This window comes from Protopterus annectens, chromosome 3.part0 (assembly GCF_019279795.1).
Source record: "Protopterus annectens isolate FY-2018-M chromosome 3.part0, PAN1.0, whole genome shotgun sequence".
NCBI classification, from domain to species: Eukaryota; Metazoa; Chordata; order Ceratodontiformes; family Protopteridae; genus Protopterus; species Protopterus annectens.
The window spans coordinates 1,144,192,069-1,144,213,856 of NC_056731.1; the positions used below are offsets into that span (position 1 = coordinate 1,144,192,069).

Below are 21,788 nucleotides of genomic sequence, written 5' to 3' on the forward strand. Positions count from 1 at the left end.
CGGCCTGAATTCCAAAGTCTTGGTCCGGCGTCGGTTGCTGTCACCTCTTCCCGGACGTCAGTGCGCCAGGGGTATAAAAGATGCAGCCGATGACACTTTCTTCAGTTTTCTTGCCACAGATGTCAGGAGTCCCCAAAAGGGTAGGCTAAGAATTATGCCAATAAACATGCATGCACTAAGGTAATCATTTCCTTCATCTACAAGCAAATACACCACATAGGTTGCATAGAATAGAGAAGTACAGATAAGACCCGGCAAAAGAAAGGGGGATGGTGGGAGGGTAACCTGAACTGCAACAGTGAATACACTCGAACATCTACATTTATCGTAGGTACACAAAGTACAGTTTTGTACCTACCATAAATGTAGATGTTCGAAGATCCACATTGCTGCAGTCCTAACACTTGGGTAGTCCGCTGTCCCTCGGTCGGCCCGAATATCAGAGTATAAGGCTGACGTCGGTCAAGGCGCATTTGACTGACATCAGAACGTCAGGGTACAAATGCGCATGACCGACGTCATATCCTCAGTCTTTTCTTGCCCCAGATGTCAGAAGACCCTAAAAAGAAAGGTCCAAACCCAACAACAACAACTAAACAACCAACCAGCCTAATACCAAAAATATATACAATACACACAATATATATACAATATGCACAATATACCTCAGAAGGATAACTCAACCCACACAACCACCTCAAACTACAGAGGGGAAGGAGGGAGGGTAAATTGGACTGCAGCAATGTGGATCTTCGAACATCTACATTTATGGTAGGTACAAAACTGTACTATGTTCTTCATCTCACATTGCTGCAGTCCTAACACTTGGGTAGAATCCCAAAGCAGAGGTAAGGGAGGATGGCTAAATTATATAGAAGCAGGAGCTGCCAAAATGCCCTGCAACACAGCAGTGGCAAAACCAGCCCTGGATCTAGAGTACAGTGGAAGGTGGTAATGCCTAGAAAAGGTATGCACTGAACTCCAAGTGGCTGCCTCCAAAATATCCTTAGTTGCCACCCCCCTCAAAAAAGCTGTTGAAGTGGCAGTAGCCCTAGTGGAATGAGGCCTGATCCCAGTTGGAATCTCTTTGCCATGATGGGAATAACAGAAAGCAATGCAAAATCCAATCCACTTAGAAATAGTTTGTTTTGACACAGGCTTGCCCTGAGAGCACAAAGCAAAAGAAACCAATAACTGCTGAGATTGTCTGAACCCTTTAGTTCTGTCCAAATAATATCGCAACTGCCTGTGTACATCTAAAGTGTGCAAAATCTTTTCCCCTTTATTTTGGGGATTTGCATAAAAGGTAGGCAAATGAATAGTTTGGTTTAAAGCCACACTAGAAACCACTTTAGGCATAAAGGAAGGATTAGTACGTAAAGATACCCTGTCCTTATGAAAAATTAAGAAAGGCTCAACTGCCATAAGGGCCTGCAATTCAGAAACCCTTCTTGCAGAGGTAATGGCCAACAAAAAAGCAGTCTTCCATGACAAATATTTCAACTCAGCAGTAGCTGCAGGCTCAAAAGGTTGTAGAGTGAATTTCTCCAACACAAAATTGAGATCCCAAGCAGGAGTAGGAGCTCTTCGTGGGGGTCTTATATTCTTTGCCCCTCTAAGAAATTGCTTGAACAAAGGATGAGAAAACAATGGTGGGTCACAGTCATAGTGAGCTGAAATTGCTGCAGCATGAATCTTAATAGAAGAGAAGGACAAACCTTTGTCCAATAACTCAGTAAGATATTGAAGAGCCACACTTAAATTAGGCTCAGAAACATCCAAATCCTTAGCTGCACTCCAAAACAAAAATCTCTTCCATTTATCTGCGTACACTTTCCTTGTACTAGGCCTTCTAGCTTCCAAAATCACATTCAAAACTTGTTGTGGAAGTTGAGACCCTCTATGGTTTAAAACAGAATATGCCAGGCTGTTAGGTGAAGAGAGTGAAGTTTGACATTGAGCAGATGGCTGTCCTCCTGGGACAACAGATGTGGAATCAAAGGCAAAGGCCATGGAGGCTTTCGTACTAGACTTCTCAGTAATGGGTACCAGTGCTGTCGAGGCCAATCTGGAGCTATCAAAATCATCCTTGGCTTGTCCTATCTGACCTTCAGAAGTACCTTTGGGAGGAGAGGCAGAGGTGGAAAGGCATACACATGAAGATTTTTCCAACTGAAAGAAAGAGCATCCACTTTCCAAGCTGTGGGATGAAACCTTTTCGTGCAAAACGTTGGCAGCTGGTGGTTTAGTGGAGAAGCGAACAGATCTATGTCTGGAGTTCCGCAGGACACTGTCAATTTCTGAAATACATGAAGATCCAGTTTCCACTCGTGGGGATCCATGATTTGTCTGCTTAACACGTCTGCTAAGGAGTTCTGTGCTCGGCAGAAACCTTGCCTGAAGACTTAGTTGTAAACTGAGAGCAGTCTCCCACAAAATCATTGCTTGCCTGCATAGAGGATAAGAATGTGTTCCCCTTGCTTGTTGATATACCACATGACAGTTGTGTTGTCTGTTAGAATCAACACCTGCCCTGGAAGAAGTAAATCCTTGAAAGCTATTAATGCAAACTGGACTGCTAACATCTCCTTCAAATTGATATGTAGATGCAGTATTTTGACAGGCCACTTGTCTTGTATCCACTTTCCGCTTAGATGAGCTCCCCAAGCTTTGTCTGAGGCATCTGTTGTTAGAATCTGACTCGCCTCTGGCGGGTCACAGAGAGTCCCTTGTTTAGGTGACATTCCTGAGCCCACCACAAAATTCCTTTTGAATGCAAGGTATTATTTGAATGACAGTGTCCAGATCCTGGCAGTGCTGTGTCCATACATTTTGAGATACCATTGCAACTTCCTCATATGCAGTTTGGCATTGGGAAGCACCAGAATACAAGATGCCATGAACCCTAAGGCTTGAAGGACTGTCCTTGCAGTCAGCCCGGACTGAAGAGAAAGATGATGGAAGTAAAGGGAAAGATTCTTTTGTTTGTCCGGGGTTAGAAAGGCCATCTGGGATGCTGTATTCAGTCTTACACCCAGAAAGCACATGTCTTGAGAGGGTACTAGACTGGACTTTATTTCGTTCACAGAATACCCCAGGCATCTTAGCACTGCTATCACATATTCCAAATGACGAAGAAGCTCTTCCTTTCCTTGAGCCAGAATCAGGCAATCGTCCAAATAAGGATAGATTTGTATTCCTTTTAGCCTGAAGAAAGCTATCACTGGAGCCAGAACTTTCGTAAATACTCTGGGCGCAGTAGATAAGCCAAAGGGCAATGCAGAGAATTGATAGTGAGAAGTCCCAGTCCGAAAACGCAGAAATTTCCTGCAACTTAGTCTGATAGGAACATGAAGGTAAGCCTCCTTGAGATCCAAAGTCACCATCCAGTGATCCTTGCCCAGCAGAGGTAAAAGTTGTTGTAACGTCAACATTTTGAATTTGGGAATGTCCAGATAAGTGTTGAGGATAGACAAATCCAAAATTGGGCTCCACGTGTTCCCCTTTTTTGGTACAAGGAACAGGCGAGAATAAAATCCTAGGCCCCTTTCTGGTATAGGAACCGGCTGTATGGCCCCTATTTGGAGTAACAGAGAAATTTGCTTGTGAGCCTGTATTCTTTGTTGAGGAGGAATGTCTGGCATGCCCTTGAAAGGAGGCAAGGTATGGAAATAAAACCTGTAACCGTGATGTATGATATCCAATACCCATCTGTCCTGGGTAATCAAACTCCAATTTTCTTTGAAAAGTGCCAACCTTCCTCCCAAAGGTGCTGCCAGGCGAGAAGGTTCTGGCAGCTGAAAAGGTAGGTCCATTGGGTTTGTTTACGAAAGGACTGACCCCTGCCCTCACCTGAAGACTGTGCAGGAGAACTCCCTGTTCTAGGCCTGAAAGAGCCCTGACCTCTGCCCCTGCCACGTCTAGATCTACCCCTAGACTGGGAATCATAAGAAGGATACGTCCACCCCTTAGTAGGCCAATTTCTACTAAACTTTGGAGGCTGAACCTGCAAAAATTCTTTAACAGTCTGCATAGACTTAGCCTTGTCTTCCATTTTCTTTAAAACTGCCTCAACAGGGGAACCAAACAAGACATCAGATTGCAAAGGGCATCCAAAATCCTGGTTTTAACATGGTCAGATAAATTTTGATCCCAGCCAGGCATGCCTGCGAAGAACTGACCCAGTGGCAGCCACCCTAGACGAGGCCTGTACAGCATCGAAACCACATTGCAAAGAGTGCTTACCCACCTGTTCAGAAACATGCACTAAATCTTGTAACTCTTTACAATCAATACCTTCCGCCAGAGCATCAACCTTAGATTTCAACTGTGAAAGGAGATAATTTTGATATTTCAACATGTGAAACTGGCAATTCAAAGCTCTCATGGCTAGAGTGGAAGAAGTATAAACTTTCTTTCCCCATCTATCCAAGGCCCTGGCCTCTTTATCTGCAGGAACCGGATTCTTGACAACAGAAGCCTTAACACCCTTAGGCCCCTGGCTAACAGTTTCTGGGTCTGCCCTAGGACTCTTAAAAAGATACTTATGAGCTTCAGGCACCCTGTAATACCTATCAGGTTTAACAGGAGCAGGAGGCAAAGAATCAGGATTAAGAGAAGCCTCTGCAAACACATCTTCCACCACATTCAGAACAGGAGGTATAGCCAAAGGCCTATGCTGGGGTAAAAACAAAAATTCCCGAAGCCTTTTCCTGGAATCAGAGAAGTCCTGACCTTCCCATTTAAAATGCTCTCGCATGGAGTGAAGTGTCTCTGAAAAAGAAAAATCCTCAGGAGGAGAAGCAGAAGGAGTAGAATCATCCACATCAGAATCAGAATAATGAGCATACTCCTGTAAGTCTTCAGCCGAAGACTCAGACACATCCGAAGCCTGCTCCCAATCCCCCAACACTGGTTCAATCCTAGGCCTCTTATCAGGAGGGGGCATAGAGCCTCTAATTAAAGTAATTAAATCTTCTGCCATTTTAAGCATGTGCTTCTTGGGCACAGCACCTGAAGAACTAGGAGTGACACCCACAGAAGCTAAACTAGCCCTGCCTCTAGGAGAAGCCTTGGAAGCAGAAAGAGGGCCTAGACCCCTTAGGAAGGGAGGGAGTACAGTTATCTGAGAAGCCCTACAGCCTGACCTGCCTCCTGGGAGGCCACATCCTGTAAAATCAAAGTTTCTCCCTGGGACTCCAGAGAGGCCTCCGTCGGAACCACCGGTTCCACTGACGCCTCTAAAGAACCGGCGTCCGGTTGGACGACTCCTCTAACCTAGGTTTAACTGCCTTGTCCTTGCGCTTCTTTGAGGAAGCGGGCCGGAGCATCCGGCGGCATTTTGTAATTGCACCGCTTCCCAAAGACCAACCTGGCACAATCCAACCTCCGCTTTATAGTGCGTTTATTAAACCTAGCACAAAAGCGGCAACCAACAACGTCGTGCTCAGGTCCCAAACAAGGTATACACAAATTATGGTAATCCCTATGCGGTATCTGTTTCCCACAAGAAATACAGTTATTCACTTTTTCTGACATCCGGTAAACCACTGAGGCAAGAAAAAACCAAAATATTCCCCAACGGGGTACTTAACCAATTCTGACTTCGGTCTGAAACTCCGAATTCGAAAAATTTCAGAACGCCGAACGGCACTCGCAACACTGCTTCTGCATCGGACCATGCGGCAAAAAAGACTGAGGATATGACGTCGGTCATGCGCATTTGTACCCTGACGTTCTGATGTCAGTCAAATGCGCCTTGACCGACGTCAGCCTTATACTCTGATATTCTGGCCGACCGAGGGACAGCGGACTACCCAAGTGTTAGGACTGCAGCAATATGAGATGAAGAACATCTGTACTATGTTCATCGTGTTTCACTGTTGCAGTCATTACTCTTGGGTTGAATCCCAAAGCTGAGGATGGGTGGCTGGGGCTAAATAGGATTAGGAGAGGCTACGAGGCCCTGCAGAACTGCAGTGGCAAAGCCTGCTCTGGATTCAGAGTAGAGAGGTAAGTGGAAGTGCTTTGTAAAAGTGTGCACTGAACTCCAAGTTGCAGCCTCTAAGATGTCTTTGGTTGGTACTCCTCTGAGGAAGGCTGCTGAAGCGGCTGCTGCTCTGGCTGAATGTGGCCTAATGCCCTTGGGCACTGATTTGCCATGTTGTGAATAGCAGAAACGAATGGAATGGCCTATCCATTTTTACATAGTCTGTTTTGAGATAGCCTTTCCTTGTGATCCTGCAGCATATGCCACTAAAAGTTGCTCAGTCTTTCTGAAAGCTTTAGTTCTGTCCAAGTAGAAGCGTAGCTGTCTGTGTATGTCCAAAGAATGCAGAAGTCTCTCACCCTTGTTCTGTGGGTTAGGATAAAAGGTAGGCAAGTGAATGGTTTGGTTAAGGGCCACACTGGACACCACCTTAGGCATAAATGTCGGGTTTGTCCTCAGAGAAACCCTGTCTGGATGGAAAATGATAAAAGGTTCCACAGCCATGAGTGCTTGTAACTCCGAGACTCGTCTTGCAGAGGTTATTGCTAGGAGCACAGCTGTTTTCCAGGATATGAATTTTATATCAGCTGTTGAGGCTGGCTCAAAAGGAGGCAGTGTGAGTTTTTCCAAGACATAATTGAGGTCCCATGCAGGTACTGGTGCTCTCCTTGGAGGTCTTATGTTTTTGGCCCCTCTGAGATACTGCCTTATTAAAGGATGAGAAAAGATAGGTGGTTCCGTATTGTAATGGGCTGAAATGGCAGAGGCATCTTAATTGATGAAAAGGTAGGCTTTTGCCCAGCATCTCAGTTAAGTATTGTAAAATCTGAGCAATATTTGGTACAAACATGTCAAATCCTTGTGCCTGGTTCCAAGCACAGAATCACTTCCATTTTTCTGCATAAGATTTTCTGTTACTGGGCCTCCTGGCCTCCAAAATAACATCCATCACAGCTTTGGAGAGAAGAGTGTTCTGAATGGCTACAATATTCGCTATGCTGCCAGATTTAAGGTCCTGAGTTGGCTGTGCAGGATCTGATTGTTTTGTTGGGTCAGTAAGTGAGGAATTTGGGGCAATGTCCAGGCTGGACCTTGAGACAAGTTCATTAGGATTGGGTACCAGTGCTGGCGTAGATTGTCTGGGGCAATCAGTATCATTTTTGGCTTCTCTTGTCTGACCTTTAGGAGTACCTTGGGAAGGAGAGGCAGTGGAGGAAAGGCATATGCAGTTAGGTTTTTGCAGCTGAAGGATAAGGCATCCACTTTCCATGCTTGCTTGTGATAAGTCCTTGTGCAGAATCTCTGTAGTTGGCAGTTGTGAGGGGAGGCAAATAGATCTATGTCTGGGCATCCCCATTTCCTTGTTATCATGCTGAAGACTTGTGGATCCAGTTTCCACTCGTGGGGATCCATGAGGTTTCTGCTTAGTTAAATCTGCCAGAGTATTTATCTTTCCTGGCAGGAATTGTGCTTGCAGGTGAACTTGATAAGTCAATGCTGTGTCCCACAAAGTCATGGCTTGTCTGCAGAGGGGGTAGGAATGTGTGCCTCCCTGCTTGTTTATGTACCACATGACTGTAGTATTGTCCATCTTTATCAGTAGTTGTCCTAGATTAAGTAGATCCTTGAAAGCGGTCAGGGCATTTCTGAGCAGCTAGCATATCTTTTTGATTGATATGAAGATGCATCTGGCTTGTGGGCCATGTGCCCTGAATACATTTTCCTACCATGTGGGCCCCCCCAGGCATAATCTGATGCACCCATTGTTGGTGTCTGCTTGGCTGTGGGTAAAGTGCATGGCTGTCCCTTGTTGTGGTGACAGGCCTGTGCCTACCATCGAAACTCCTGCTGCCGGCAGGGAATGAGGGTAATTAATGTTTCCAGGCTGTGGCAATGTTGAGTCCAAACACTTTTTAGATACCATTGTAGTTTCCTCATATGCAGTCTGGCATATGGAATTAGGAGAATGCAGGATGCCATGAAGCCCAAAGCCTGCAGAATTTTTCTTGCAGATAACTGGGTCTTTCTTGCCAACATTTTGAAGTAAGAAGTCAGTTGCCTTTGTTTGTCTGGCGTGAGATAAGCCATCTGGGCAGTTGTATGTAAGCTTGCACCCAAGAATATTATCTCTTGAGAGGGTACTAGTTTTGATTTATTTTCGTTTACTGTGTACCCTAGGCAAATTAGTAATCTTTTTACAAACGCCAGATGCTTTAGTAGAACGTCCTTGTTCTCTGCTTGAATAAGGCAGTCGTCCAAGTAAGGATATATTTGAAATCCTCTTTGTCTGCAAAATGCAATTACTTGTGCCAGGCATTTTGTGAAGACCCTGGGCGCAGTAGATAAGCCAAAGGGCAGTGCAGAGAATTGGTAGTGCATTGAGCCAGCTATGAATCTGAGGTATCTTCTGCAAGATTGTCTGATTGGGACATGCAGGTACGCCTCTTTTAGGTCCAAAGTTACAAGCCAAGCCTTCTTGCCTAGCATGGGCAGAAGCTGCTGCAGAGTCAACATTTTGAATTTTGGAACATCCAGAAATGTCTTTAGAGTAGACAGGTCCAGTATTGGTCTCCAGGCTTTGTCCTTTCTGGATACCAAGAAAAGTCTAGAGTAAAATCCTTGTCCCTGCTCCTGCTGTGGTACTCGCTGAATGGCCCTCATGTCCATGAGGGATGAAACTTGCTTTTGTGTCTCTGCCCATTGACTGTGTGGCAGGTCTGGCATACCTTTTGCCCTTGGTAGGGTGTGATAGTGGAACCTGTAAGCCCTGAGACACTATATTCAAGACCCATTTGTACTGATCATGTGCCAATTTTGTGAATAAAGTGCTAGTTTTCCCCCTAAGGGGGCTGCCAAAAGATAAGTGCTTGGTGCTGGCAGAGGAAAGTCATTGGCACTGTTTCCTGTATGGCTGTAATTTGTCTTCTCCACTTTTGGAGGTAGAAACACCCCATTGTTTAGGCCTGTATGAGCCTTGGGGCTGGGATCTGCCTCTCGGGCATCTGTATCTGCCTCTTTGTGGCCTAACACTGGGAAGGACCAATTCTTTGTAGGCCACTTCCTGCTAAATCTGGGTGGCTGCACCTGTAAGAAATCCTTAACTGTCTGCATAGATTTGGCTTTGTCCTCCATTTTCTTCAACACCTCTTCTGCTTTAACACCAAACAAAGTATTATGCTGTAATGGAGCATCTAATAATTTTGCTTTAACATGATCAAGCAGATTTCTGTTCCTTTAACCAAGCATGCCTCCTAATGACAGAACACGTAACAGCGGCCCTGTAAGAGGCCTCTAGAGAATCAAAACCACATTGCAAAGTATGCTTTCCCACTTGTTCAGATGCATGCAATAAACCCTGCATTTCCTTGTTTTCTGCACATTCAGAATTTGTTAATATTTTCTGTTTAAGCAGTGACATTAAGTATTGCTGATATTTAAGCATATGAAATTGACAATTTAAAGCCCTCACAGCCAAGGTAGCAGAAGTGTAAACCTTTTTCCCCCCATATGTCCAGTGCCCTTGAATCCCTATCAGAGGGGATAGGGTTTTTTGCAGTGGAAGCCTTGACCCCTTTGGGACCCTGAGAAATAGTTTCTAGGTCAGCAGTAGGGTTTTTATAAATAAATTTATGTGAATCTTGAACCCTGTAGTATCAGTCTGGCTAAACAGGTGCAGGGGGTAAAGAGTCAGGAGACAGGCCGGACTCTGAAAATACATCAACTATCATGTCTAAAACAGGGGGGATAGCAAGAGACCTGTGCTGAGGTAGTAAAAGAAAGTCTCTGAGCCTTTTCTTAGAGTCTGAGTAGTCTTGGCTCTCCCAGTGGAAGCGCTCCCTCATGGTATGCAGGGTTTCCCCAAAGGAATAATCCTCAACAGGAGAGGCTGAAGGGATAGATTCTTCAGCATCAGAATCCTCATAGGGAGGAAGAGAGTATTCCTGTTCAGAAGAGGAGTCAGAGGAAATGGAAACCTGATCTGAAGATTCATATTCTGTCTCCTGCCTAGGCCTCTTATCAGGAGGGGGATGGGAACCCCTGATCAAAGTAATTAGGTCTTCGGCCATTTTCAGCATCTGTTTTTTAGGCATGGAGGCCTGTCCATGGGCTTGCTGCACTTGTTTCTTTGTCTTTAGTGGTGCTTTAGTCTTTGCCTTTGAAGCTGTAGTCGGTTTTACTTATAACTGTGTAGGCCTGAAAACACCCTCAGAAGCCGATGCCTGCTCAGTGGCTCCGGACCCATCTGAGGGAATATTTTCCAAGTGTCTAATACCTTGAGTTTCCAGCGGCCTAGTCTGCTCCACATGGGAGTCGGAAGCAGCCTGCGGCTCTGAGGTAGCAGGCGTCAGGGGCTGCGAAAGCGCCTCACTGAGAACCAGCGAAATAGCGACTGGCTTAGAAGAAGCCTCGTCATCAGTGTTGGACCTCGGATGCCTGTCCTTTTCCTTGCGTTTCTTGTGAACTGCGGTAGTCGGATGGCTATCAGACGACATTGTGTAATTAAATCTTCGGCCAAAGTAATGAAATGCAAAATCGTACCGAAGCTTAATAGTGCATTGGTTAAATCTAGCACAAAACCTGCAATTAGCAATGTCGTGATCAGGGCCTAGGCAAGGAATACAATAAGAATGGAAATCCTTATGAGGTATTTGCTTCCCACAAGAAATACAATTATTAACTTTTTCCGACATCGGTCTGGAGCAAGAAAAAAAGTTTCCCCCAATGGGGTACTTAGCTTTAAATGAAGACTTTGGATCTGAAATTCGAACACGAAAATCTCAGGAGTCTGTCGACCGGCACTTGCGAACTGCTTCTGCTTCGGGCAAGAAAGACTGAAGAAAACTGCATTGGCTGCATCTTTTATACCCCTGGCGCACTGACGTCAGGGAAGAGGCGACAGCAACCGACACCGGACCAAGACTTTGGAATTCAGGCCAACTGCGGGTAGCCTGCCAGCAGAATAACCCAAGAGTAATGGCTGCAACAGTGAAACACGATGAACATCCTTTCTTTTAGGTTAACTCAAGCCTGCATGTGACTGTCAGTTTGGGACTCTTGTTCCTATTAGGAGGGTAAAACTTATTTAAAGATGTAAATAGTTTTGTGTGTTAGTATTAAACTAAGGTTTTGGGGAGTATTGGTGTGTGTGTGTTTTTTTTTTTTTTTTTTTGAGGGCTATCAATAAAAAAGTTTTGTAAGATGTGACATAGGCTGAAATGCATATGACAACAAACAATTGTATAAAACATCAACCTGCCAAACAGGGTATGCATGTAACACATACGTTGGAACTGGACATACAGCAAAAAAGCTGTTACATATAAAAGTTGGGAATAATAATGTTTGGTGATAACGAAAAAAGATATCCAGCAGAAGGTTTTAGTTAACAACTTTTTAACACAATTATGCTTTCTGCAATGTCTTTAAATGTTCTCGTGCCTGACAGTCCTAATGATAAGCTGTAATCCAAGGGAAAGTTTCACATACCTCCCGGTGGAAGCCCGAACCTCCTACCTAGGATATTTCTGTCTTGAAACAATTAATACATGTGCAACTGAAGCAGTTTTGTTTTATTTAACTCTACCCCATGGCTTCCTGACAAACGGCCCCCTTGTACATCACCTCACGTCTCTAGTCCTTCTCTCCTTCCTGTTACCCTCCTACCCTCCATCTCCTAGGCAAAATACACCTCCTGTTATTAGTAATAACATCCTATAGCAACTTACTAGTGTGTGTCAAATAGCTCTATCATCTCAATCTTTTTCTAAACTTTTTTCTTCTCAGACCTTCTCTTTCCATTTCTTTGAAACTTTCTCTCTTCTGGTTTCCCTTTCTCTCTTTCCCCTACTTCGTTCTTCACTCTGTTTTCTGCTGCCCTAACTGCACTTCTACTACTGCAAACAGCCTCCCTAACTATCTGTTCCACTTTTCTTCACTCTACTAGCATTTTACTGTTACAATAACTTACCTTGCAGATTTTTTTTTTTTGAGCTAGATAAGGGGACAGGGCAGCCTGCTCCATTCGCTCTCACTAAGTTCAGGCTCACTTTGCTCCCTTACCCTACCCCCCCAATTCCCACTCATCCCATTTCAGTTAAATTTATTCTCACCCTAACTTCTCCCATCATTACAACTCATCCAATCACACTCATTTTCAAATCACTGTCAATTCTAGTCAGTCCTCCTCATCATACTTAACTCCCCACTAATTAGCCTACAATATCTCCAATCTAACCACTCCTATCTCAGCCCAGGAGCTACATCCCTCAAATACTACTTATGTCTTAATAACAGCAACTTAAAATTTCCTGCCACTAAAAACCCTTCCTTCTCTATGTCACTTTTCTCATACATAATACTCCTCAGCCTCTCCCATCCTTTTACCTCCTACTACTCTTAATATCACTGCAAACAACTTATATATACTACAAACCTACAGCTATAACTTCTATACACACACTAACTCCTACCACCTTCTCTGATGTATTCTCTAGCCTATACGCAACAAACAATTTTATATTCCAAAGTAAAAAAATCCTTCCTCTACAATACAATACAAATTTTGCTTTACATTATCAATACAAATCAAAAAGAAAACAGCAACTCATTAATCTCCCATGTACATATTCCAGTGTACCCCTATGCGGAGATTTGCATCCTAACCCAGGTCTCATCTCCTCCCCTCTCCACCCCCCTAACTCTAATAAATCACTAAACTTCACAACCCTCAACTTTCAAAGTATCAGAAAGAAAAATCCCTCATTTACATGCCTGGATAACACACAAGCCAGATATTTTAGCCACTACAGAGACATGGTTAAAACCCTACATTAAAAACAGTGAATTTCTACCCCCAGGCTTTGCTTTTTTAAGATCAGATAGAGCCCATAGAAAAGGTGGAGATGTCGCACTGATATACCCACTTTTAATATAGTCCCATGTACTACATCTATCCCTAATTTCTCCACAGCCAAAATATTAATATCCTTTTTAAAAATGAATAACTGTAGCAGCCTATGTGTTGTAGGCTATATATCCCTCCAGGCAACAACGTTCCCATATCAAAAGAAATCCTAGCCTGGACAACAAACGATGCAAAAAATGAAAATCATTTTCGGAGATGTAAACATTAACTGGCTAGATATCTCATCACCATCCTTCCTCCAATATCACCATATATAACTATACTCAGCTAATCACCGACATTACTAGACCCAACAAAAATAATGACAGTGGCTCAATCTTGGACTAGACTATGGTCTCCAACCCTAAATCTCCTCCATAGGGACATACCCAATAATATTAGTGATCACCTACCTGCCTTTACTGTATGTAAAACTACCCCACTGCTTAGAGAACACCAGTATAAGCTAACTAGAGACTTTTCACACGTCTGTGCAATCACCCTTAACAAAACTTTAAAGAGCATTAACTGGAATGTACTAAATATCCTTCCCTTGGATGAGGGTGTTGAGTTCTTCAGCTCTACATTTCTCAAGATCCTAAACAATCTAGCTCCACTCAGACAAGAGGGTAAAAACCAATCATGCCAGTCATCTTACTAGACCCACTAAGCAACTCATGACTGCCAGGGACAAAGCATGGAAATTATGACAAAAAAAAAACCTCCTCTGACTTCACACAATATAAACAACTCCATAATCAAGTAAAGCATCTAGTCATTAAAAATAAAAACAACATTACCTTAGTTTACAAAGTCACCATAACCAAAACCGCCAAAAATTCTGGAGCTCTATCAATTCCTTACAAAACCCAGGTTCAAATAATAATCCATGTCCAAACCCAAATAAAACACCAACTGAAACTGCCTCACTCTAACTCATATTCCATAGCTAATGTCACTGTCAACTTTCTACAACCCAACTTAGCTCCTTCACATCCAGCCACACAAAATACCTTTACTTCCCTTTTACCCAGGCTTCATTCTCTCACCTATACCTACCAGCACTATAAAAAAAAACTACTACTTAAACTCAAACTTGGCACCAATGCCCCTGACAACCTACCTCCAGAATTCCTACAACTCAGTTAACTCTACTGCCTATCCCATTAGCATACTTCTTAATAGAGCTATTCAGGAGTCCAAAGTACCTATTTGGAAAAAAAAATTATATATTCTCCCTGTTCATAAAAGCAGAACACTGACCTCTCCAACTTTCTATCTACTGCTATCCTCTCACTCATCTCTAAGATCCTGGAAAATTACATTCACACTGGACTTAATCATCTGTTACACAACCAAACCCTTTCTCACGCTCATCATGGTTTTAGGCCATGTCATAGCACTACCACAGCCTTATATATTTCTTGGACACAGTTAACTGGGCCCGTGATGCTAGAAAAATTGTCTCTTCACTCTTTCGTGATCTATGGCCTTAGATATGGTATCTCACCTTCTTCTTCTCACTAAACCATTTAACTTTGGCATCTCTCCCACACCCTAAATTGGTTCTCAAACTACCTCAAAGATAGGCTACCATAAAACAAAAGGCTACATTCTCTCTCTCAGTTCCTTAACATAACCACAGGTGTTCTACAAGGATATATACTAGGCTCCCTTCAATTCAGCATTTTTATCAACAACTTCCATACCACTCTGTCAAGGTACCATCATCCAATACGCAGAACACTCAACTATCATCTCTACTGCCAATTCCACATCTGAACTGCAGCAACTCACCCAAAGTGCCCTCGATTCTACCGAAACATGGATGACCAATAATCATCTTACCCTGAACCCCAAAAAAACGAAACATGTGCTATTTAGTCCTAAAAAAACACTTCCCTAAAAGTACAGTTTTGTACCTACCATAAATGTAGATGTTCGAGTGCTAATACAGCTGCAGTCATAACAGATGGGTTCTACTACCGTCAGGCGGGTCCTCGGTCAGCCGAATTCCAAAGTCTAGGTCCGGCGTTGGTTGTCGTCGCTTCTTCCCTGACGTCAGTGCGACAGGGGTATAAAGGAACCAGCCGACGCCATTTTCTTCAGTTTTTCTTGCCCCAGATGTCAGGTGCCCCCAGAAGGAAGGCAATACATAAATTAATATAATAAAGCAATGCAATATAATCAAAATACAGTAGTTGCAAGCAAATACACCATAAATGAATACCCCAATCAGGTTGTATAAGGAGGTGTTAGCCAATAGGCCTGTCCCAAGAGGGGATGGAGGGAGGGAAACCTGGACTGCAGCTGTATTAGCACTCGAACATCTACATTTATGGTAGGTACAAAACTGTACTATGTTCATCGTGCATACAGCTGCAGTCATAACAGATGGGTAGAATCCCAAAGCTAAGAAAAGGGTGGTAGGCACTAGGTGGAACTAGGAGGAGCCAGGATGCTCTGCAAGACTGCAGTGGCAAAGCCTGATCTAGTTTTGGAGTATAATGGTAGGTGGTAGTGCTTGGAGAAGGTATGCACAGAACTCCAAGTGGCTGCTTCCAAAATATCTTTGGTAGGAACTCCTCTGAGGAAAGCTGCAGAGGTAGCTGTGGCCCTTGTGGAGTGAGATCTGATGCCTGCAGGTACAGTTTTACCATGAAAAGAGTAACAAAAGCGTATGCAGTGGGCTATCCATTTTGAGATTGTCTGTTTGGAAATTGGCTTCCCCTGAGCTCCTATAGCATAGGACACAAAGAGCTGTTCTGTTTTTCTGAAAGGCTTTGTTCTGTCCAAATAATAACGCAGCTGTCTGTGGATGTCCAAGGAATGCAGTAGTCTCTCCCCTTTGTTTTGAGGATTAGGGTAAAAGGTCGGTAAGTGGATAGCCTTATTCAAAACTACCCTGGATACCACCTTTGGCATAAAGGACGGGTTGGTTCATAAGGAAACTCTGTCCTGATAGAAGATGATAAAAGGCTGCACAGCCATGAGGGCTTGTAGTTCCGATACCCTGCGAGCTGAGGTGATAGCCAGAAGGAAAGCTGTTTTCCAGGACAAATATTGCAAATCTGTTGTGGCAGCTGGCTCAAAGGGAGGCAAGGTCAGCTTTTCTAGAATGAAATTGAGGTCCCAAGCAGGTACTGGTTGTTTCCTTGGGAGTTTTATGTTCTTCGCCCCTCTGAGGAACTGTCTTAAGAGGGGGTGAGAGAATAAAGGTGGATTAGTGTTGTATTCTGCAGAAATGGCTGAGGCATGGATTTTGATGGAAGAAAATGAAAGTCAACTGCTTAGCAGCTCAGCTAGATACTGTAATATTTGAGGTAAATTCAGTTTTCCAGGATTCTGGCCCTTTTTCTCATTCCAGGCACAAAACCATTTCCATTTTGCGGAGTAAGCTTTTCTAGTAGATGGCCTTCTGGCCTCCAAAATGACATCCTGCACCTCCTTGGAGAGTAGGGTCTGTTGCGATGTTAAGGAATCTTCCATGTGGCAGATTGAGAGTTTTCAGCTGACTGTGAAGAGTTCTGAAGCTGTGCTGAGTCAGAAGAAGAGGCATTAGAGGCAGGGTCCATGGTGGAAAATGCGTCAGGCTCCTCAGGAGTGGATACCAGTGCTGTCTTGGCCAGTCTGGAGCAATGAGAATCATCTTTGGTCTGTCTGCTCTGGTTTTTAATAGAACTTTGGGCAGCAGAGGAAGAGGTGGAAAGGCATAAACTGTCATTGTTGTCCAACTGAAAGAGAGAGCGTCCACTCTCCAGGCCTGTGGATGAAAAGTCCTTGAGCAGAATTTTGTCAATTGGTGATTTTTGTGGGAGGCAAAGAGATCTAGGTCTGGCCTTCCCCATGCTTGTATTATCTCTGTAAAAACTTGAGGATGCAACTTCCATTCGTGTGGATCTGTCATATTTCTGCTTAGGTTGTCTGCCAGCGTGTTTTCCTTGCCTGGCAAGTACTGTGCTTGAAGTTCGATCTGTAATTCCAGAGCCATGTTCCAAAGTGACATGGCCAGCCTGCATAGGGGGTATGAATGGGTTCCTCCCTGTTTGTTTATGTACCACATTACTGTGGTGTTGTCTGTCCTTATCAATAGCTGACCTGGATGCAGAAGGTCTTTGAAAGCTATAATAGCATTTATTACTGCTAGCATTTCCTTTTGATTGATGCGAAGGTGCTTTTCTTTTTGGGACCATTTGCCCTGAATGCATCGATCTGTCATGTGCGCCCCCCAGGAGTAGTCCGAGGTGTCTGTTGTGATGACTTGATTTGCTTGAGGCTTGCAGAATGGGAGACCTGTGTTCGTTTGGCATGCTTGAGCCCACCACAGAAATTCCTTTTGAAGACATGGAATTAGTGGTAATATTGTTTCCAAACTGTGGCTGTGTTGAGACCATAGGTTTTTCAGGTACCATTGAAGTTTCCTCATATGCAGCTTTGCACATGGGATTAGTAGGATGCAAGATGCCATGAATCCCAGAGCCTGCAGGATTTTCCTTGCAGTCAGCCTGGTGAAATTTGCTAGTTTTCTGAAGTATTGAGTTAGTTGCCCCTGTTTCTCTGGTGTGAGGTAGGCCATCTGGGTGTTTGTGTCCAAGTTGGCACCCAGGAAAATTATTTTCTGAGAGGGTATTAGCCTTGATTTCTTTTTGTTGACTGAGTATCCCAGAGAATTCAACATTATTACAAAAGCCAGATGTTTCAGAAGTATGTGCTTGCTGTCCGCTTGGATCAGGCAGTCGTGCAAATATGGGTATATTTGTATCCCTTGAAGTCTGCAGTAGGCAATTACTGATGCCAGGCATCTTGTGAATACTCTGGGCGCAGTAGATAAGCCAAAGGGCAATGCAGAGAATTGATAATGGGTTGAACCTGCAAGAAATCTGAGGTATCTTCTGCAATTTTGTCTGATTGGGACATGCAGGTATGCCTCCTTGAGGTCCAATGTTACCAGCCAAGACTCCTTGCCCAGCATGGGAAGAAGCTGCTGTAATGTGAGCATCTTGAATTTTGGTACAGTAAAATGTGTTTAGGATGGATAGGTCGAAAATAGGTCTCGAATGTTTACCCTTCCTTGGTACCAGGAATAGTCTGGAATAAATACCTTGACCTTGTTCTTGAGTAGGTACCTCTTGAATAGCTTTCATGTCCATGAGATCTGAAATTTGTCTTTGTGCCTCTGCCCTTTGATTGTGTGGCAGGTTTGGCAGGCCTCTCATTTTTGGAAGGGTGTGAAAATGGAATCTGTAGCCTCTGTTTATAATGTCCAGGATCCATTTGTCTTTTGTGACAATATGCCAATTTTTCGAAAATAATGCCAGATTTCCGCCTAAGGGTGCTGCCATTTGAGCCTTGCTTGGCATGCAAAGGGGAAAGTCATTGGGCTTGCTTTCTGAATGACTGCAAACTATCCTCACCACCTCTTTGTGTAGGAGCTTGCCATTGTCTGCCTCTAAACGATCCTTGAGATTGCCCTCTGCCCCTCGGGCGTCTGTATCTACCTCTTTGGGGTCTGTCCGTGGCTGGAAAGGACCAATTTTTGGAAGGCCAATTTCTACTGAAACGTGGAGGTTGTACCTGTAGAAAATCTTTCACTGTTTGCATTGATTTAGCCTTTTCCTCCATTTTCTTTAATATCTCCTCAGCTTTAACACCAAATAATACATCCTTTTGTAGAGGGGAATCTAGTAATTTAGCTTTGACATGGATCTGGCAAGGTTTGCTCCTTGAGCCAGGCATGTCTACGTATGACTGATCCTGTAACAGCAGCTCTACATGAGGCCTCTAGAGCATCAAAACCACATTGCAAGGTATGTTTACCCACTTGTTCTGCACTATGCATCAAATCCTGCAACTCCTTCAAGTCTGGTTGTTCAGGTTGTGACATTTTGCTTCTCAACTGTGATAACAGAAACTGTTGGTACTTTAACATATGGAACTGGCAGTTTAATGCCCTCATGGTTAAGGTGGCCGAGGTGTATACCTTTTTTCCCCACCTTTCTAAAGATCTGGAATCTCTCTCGGAAGGTAAAGGATTTTTAGCAGTGGAGGCCTTAATTCCCTTGGGGCCCTGTGAGAAAGTTTCTGGGTCAGCCGCATGGCTTTTGTATAGAAATTGGTGTGAGTCAGGAACCCGGTAGTACCGGTCAGGTTTGACTGGGGCTGGAGGTAAAGAATCCGGGTTAAGGCAGGCCTCCGAATACACATCATCTAGTATGTCTAAGACAGGAGGTATAGCCAGAGGCCTGTGCTGAGGTAGCAAGAGAAAATCCCTAAGCCTTTTCTTGGAATCTGAATACTCTTGGCCTTCCCAGTGTAAGTGCTCCCTTAAGGTATGCAAGGTTTCCCCAAATGAGTAATCCTCTGGAGGGGAGACGGAGGGAATGGACTCCTCTGCATCAGAATCTTCAAAAGGGGAGTAAGAATATTCCTGTTCATCCGAGTGCTCTGAAATAATGGAGGCCTGGTCAGAGGAGGGGGATTCTTCCTCCACTCTGGGCCTTTTGTCTGGGGGGGGGGGTGTGAAAACCCCTGATAAGAGTAATTAAATCCTCAGCCATTTTAAGCATCTGTTTTTTAGGCATGGGGCCTGGAGAAGGGCCCTGTGTAGCTGGTCTCTTAGAATGCATGGCTGCTTTAGACTTAGTGAAAGCCTTGATGGAAAAAGAAGAGGAAGGTCTGAAGACACCCTGAGAGGAGGCAGACCTGTCTACATTTTGAGTTTCACCACCAAGAGTGGCTTCGGTATCTGCAGTCGGGGTGTGGGCCGAGGAGCCTGCGACCTCGGGCACAGAAGACACCACCAATGAAGTGTCGTCGGTAGGCAGGGGCTGCGTAGGCGCCTCGCTGAGAACCGGACCACCTGTAGTCGGCTTTGGCATGGTGACGGTAGAGGCCGTGGACCTCGCGTGTCGGTCCTTATCTTTGCGCTTTTTAGACAAAACTGGAGTCGGAGTATCCGACGACATAATATAGTTAAATTTTCTGCCAAGATAGTGCTGGGCGAACTCCGCCCGACGCTTAATGGTGCGTTTGTTGAATGTAGCACAAAAACGACAGACCGAGACGTCGTGGTCTGGGCCTAAGCAAGGAATGCAGAGGGAATGAAAATCCATATGCGGTATTTGCTTCCCACATGAAATACAATTATTAACTTTGTCTGACATCGGTCTGAGGCAAGAAAAGTTTCCCCAACGGGGTACTTAGCTTTCAAGAAGACTTTGGTTGCAAATTTTTCGTAATTTCAGGAGCTGGCCGACCGGCACTTGCGAACTGCTTCTGCTTCGGGCACAGCGCGGCAAGGAAGACTGAAGAAAATGGCATCGGCTGGTTCCTTTATACCCCTGTCGCACTGACGTCAGGGAAGAAGCGACGACAACTGATGCCGGACCTAGACTTTGGAATTCGGCCGACCGAGGACCCGCCTGACGGCAGGAGAACCCATCTGTTATGACTGCAGCTGTATGCACGATGAACATCAAGGATGAATTTACTATTCATTCTCAAGACAACACTATCATTGAAGTTGTGCCAAACACAAAACTACCAGGTGTCATCATAGATGAAAACCTAGCATCTGACCTGCATATTTACAGAAACATAAAAAAAAAAAAACTGGGCATCTTCTATAGACAAATACTTCCTCAACCACTCAGCAAAACTATCCTTAGCCTCTTCCTTTCTGCTACCATCTCTTCTATAAAGGGCGCCTCTTCTGACCAATACCCGGTCTTCTCTGAAATCAAAACTTGACTTGTGCTACAATAAAAATGCTAAATTTGTAACCAATGCAAAATATTTATCTTATCACTGTGCCTCATTACAACTACTAGACTAGCAAGAACTCCCTCATTATCTTACATATTTACAATTAACCACTGCACACAAACTTCAAGCCATCAAACTGCCCTGGCCTCTCTTCTCTACTTACTCTGTACCATCCAAATAGACTTCTCCAATCCGAAAATCAACTTCTCCTGAATGTAGAAAAACTAAACCTTTCAGCTGGTCAGATGCTCTACTCATTTACTACTGCTAAACTATGGAACATCCTCCCACCAACGCTCAGGGTGACCAGCAATGCAGCTCTCTAAAAAAATCACTATGACAACACCTTTCCTCTTTATGGCAATGCACATGTGCCAAATCTGCACTTCCCAAAACCTGACACTACCCTACACCTTCATTAACTACTACTTTATCTTTCCATTTACTTACTTAATTGCAATAATGTACTATCTACTATATTTGCTTACTTATGTTCAAGCCAAGGACTTTACAAGGACCAAGTATTCAGACTACATTGCAAGATACTATGATCCTTACTTGGGTAACTTAATTATCCTAGATTTATATCCTATTTTACTATATTCTAATTGTACAAACCACTTCATTCTCAATGTTGTAATCTAATGATGTACCAAGATTTTTACCTTGCTCATTCACAACTGTCTACTACAACTCTTGCATAGTTATGTACTTATGTTGATCTGTTCAGTTGTATGCATTGCATACTGTATGTACTGTATAACGGATTGTGGAACTTTTCTCTCAGGGCCATAGCTGAAAATGGGCTCACCATGGCCCAGTGGACCATCCTGGTAAACAAATGCAAATAAATAAAATGTAACCCACCCTCATTTCTCCCCAAATTACTTGTTAGACAAAATCCGGGACAGTAAAGAGGTATGCCCACACCTCCTCCAACAGCTACAGCAATGAGGTCTGATGGCCATATAAATTTCACGTTTGCTAGTCCACACAAATAATTTTCCACATATTAAAGTATTCCGAGTTGCTCCACACATATCAGAAAGCTATAAATACATAAACATATTAAACATAAGTACACATGCACAGAACTAAACAAGACTCAGGTTACTTGTCTAATTTGCAAGT

General features: G+C 43.9%; 1 protein-coding gene across 1 annotated transcript in view; it reads right to left on the reverse strand.

Moving 5' to 3' along the window:
• MIB1 (MIB E3 ubiquitin protein ligase 1) overlaps positions 1-21,788 on the reverse strand; it is a 1,882,202-nt gene that overhangs the window by 1,241,693 nt on the left and 618,721 nt on the right. The window contains exon 11 of the mRNA XM_044065767.1: positions 5,050-5,091. Coding sequence (XP_043921702.1) covers positions 5,050-5,091 — 42 coding nt within the window. The remainder of the gene's footprint in view (positions 1-5,049; positions 5,092-21,788) is intronic.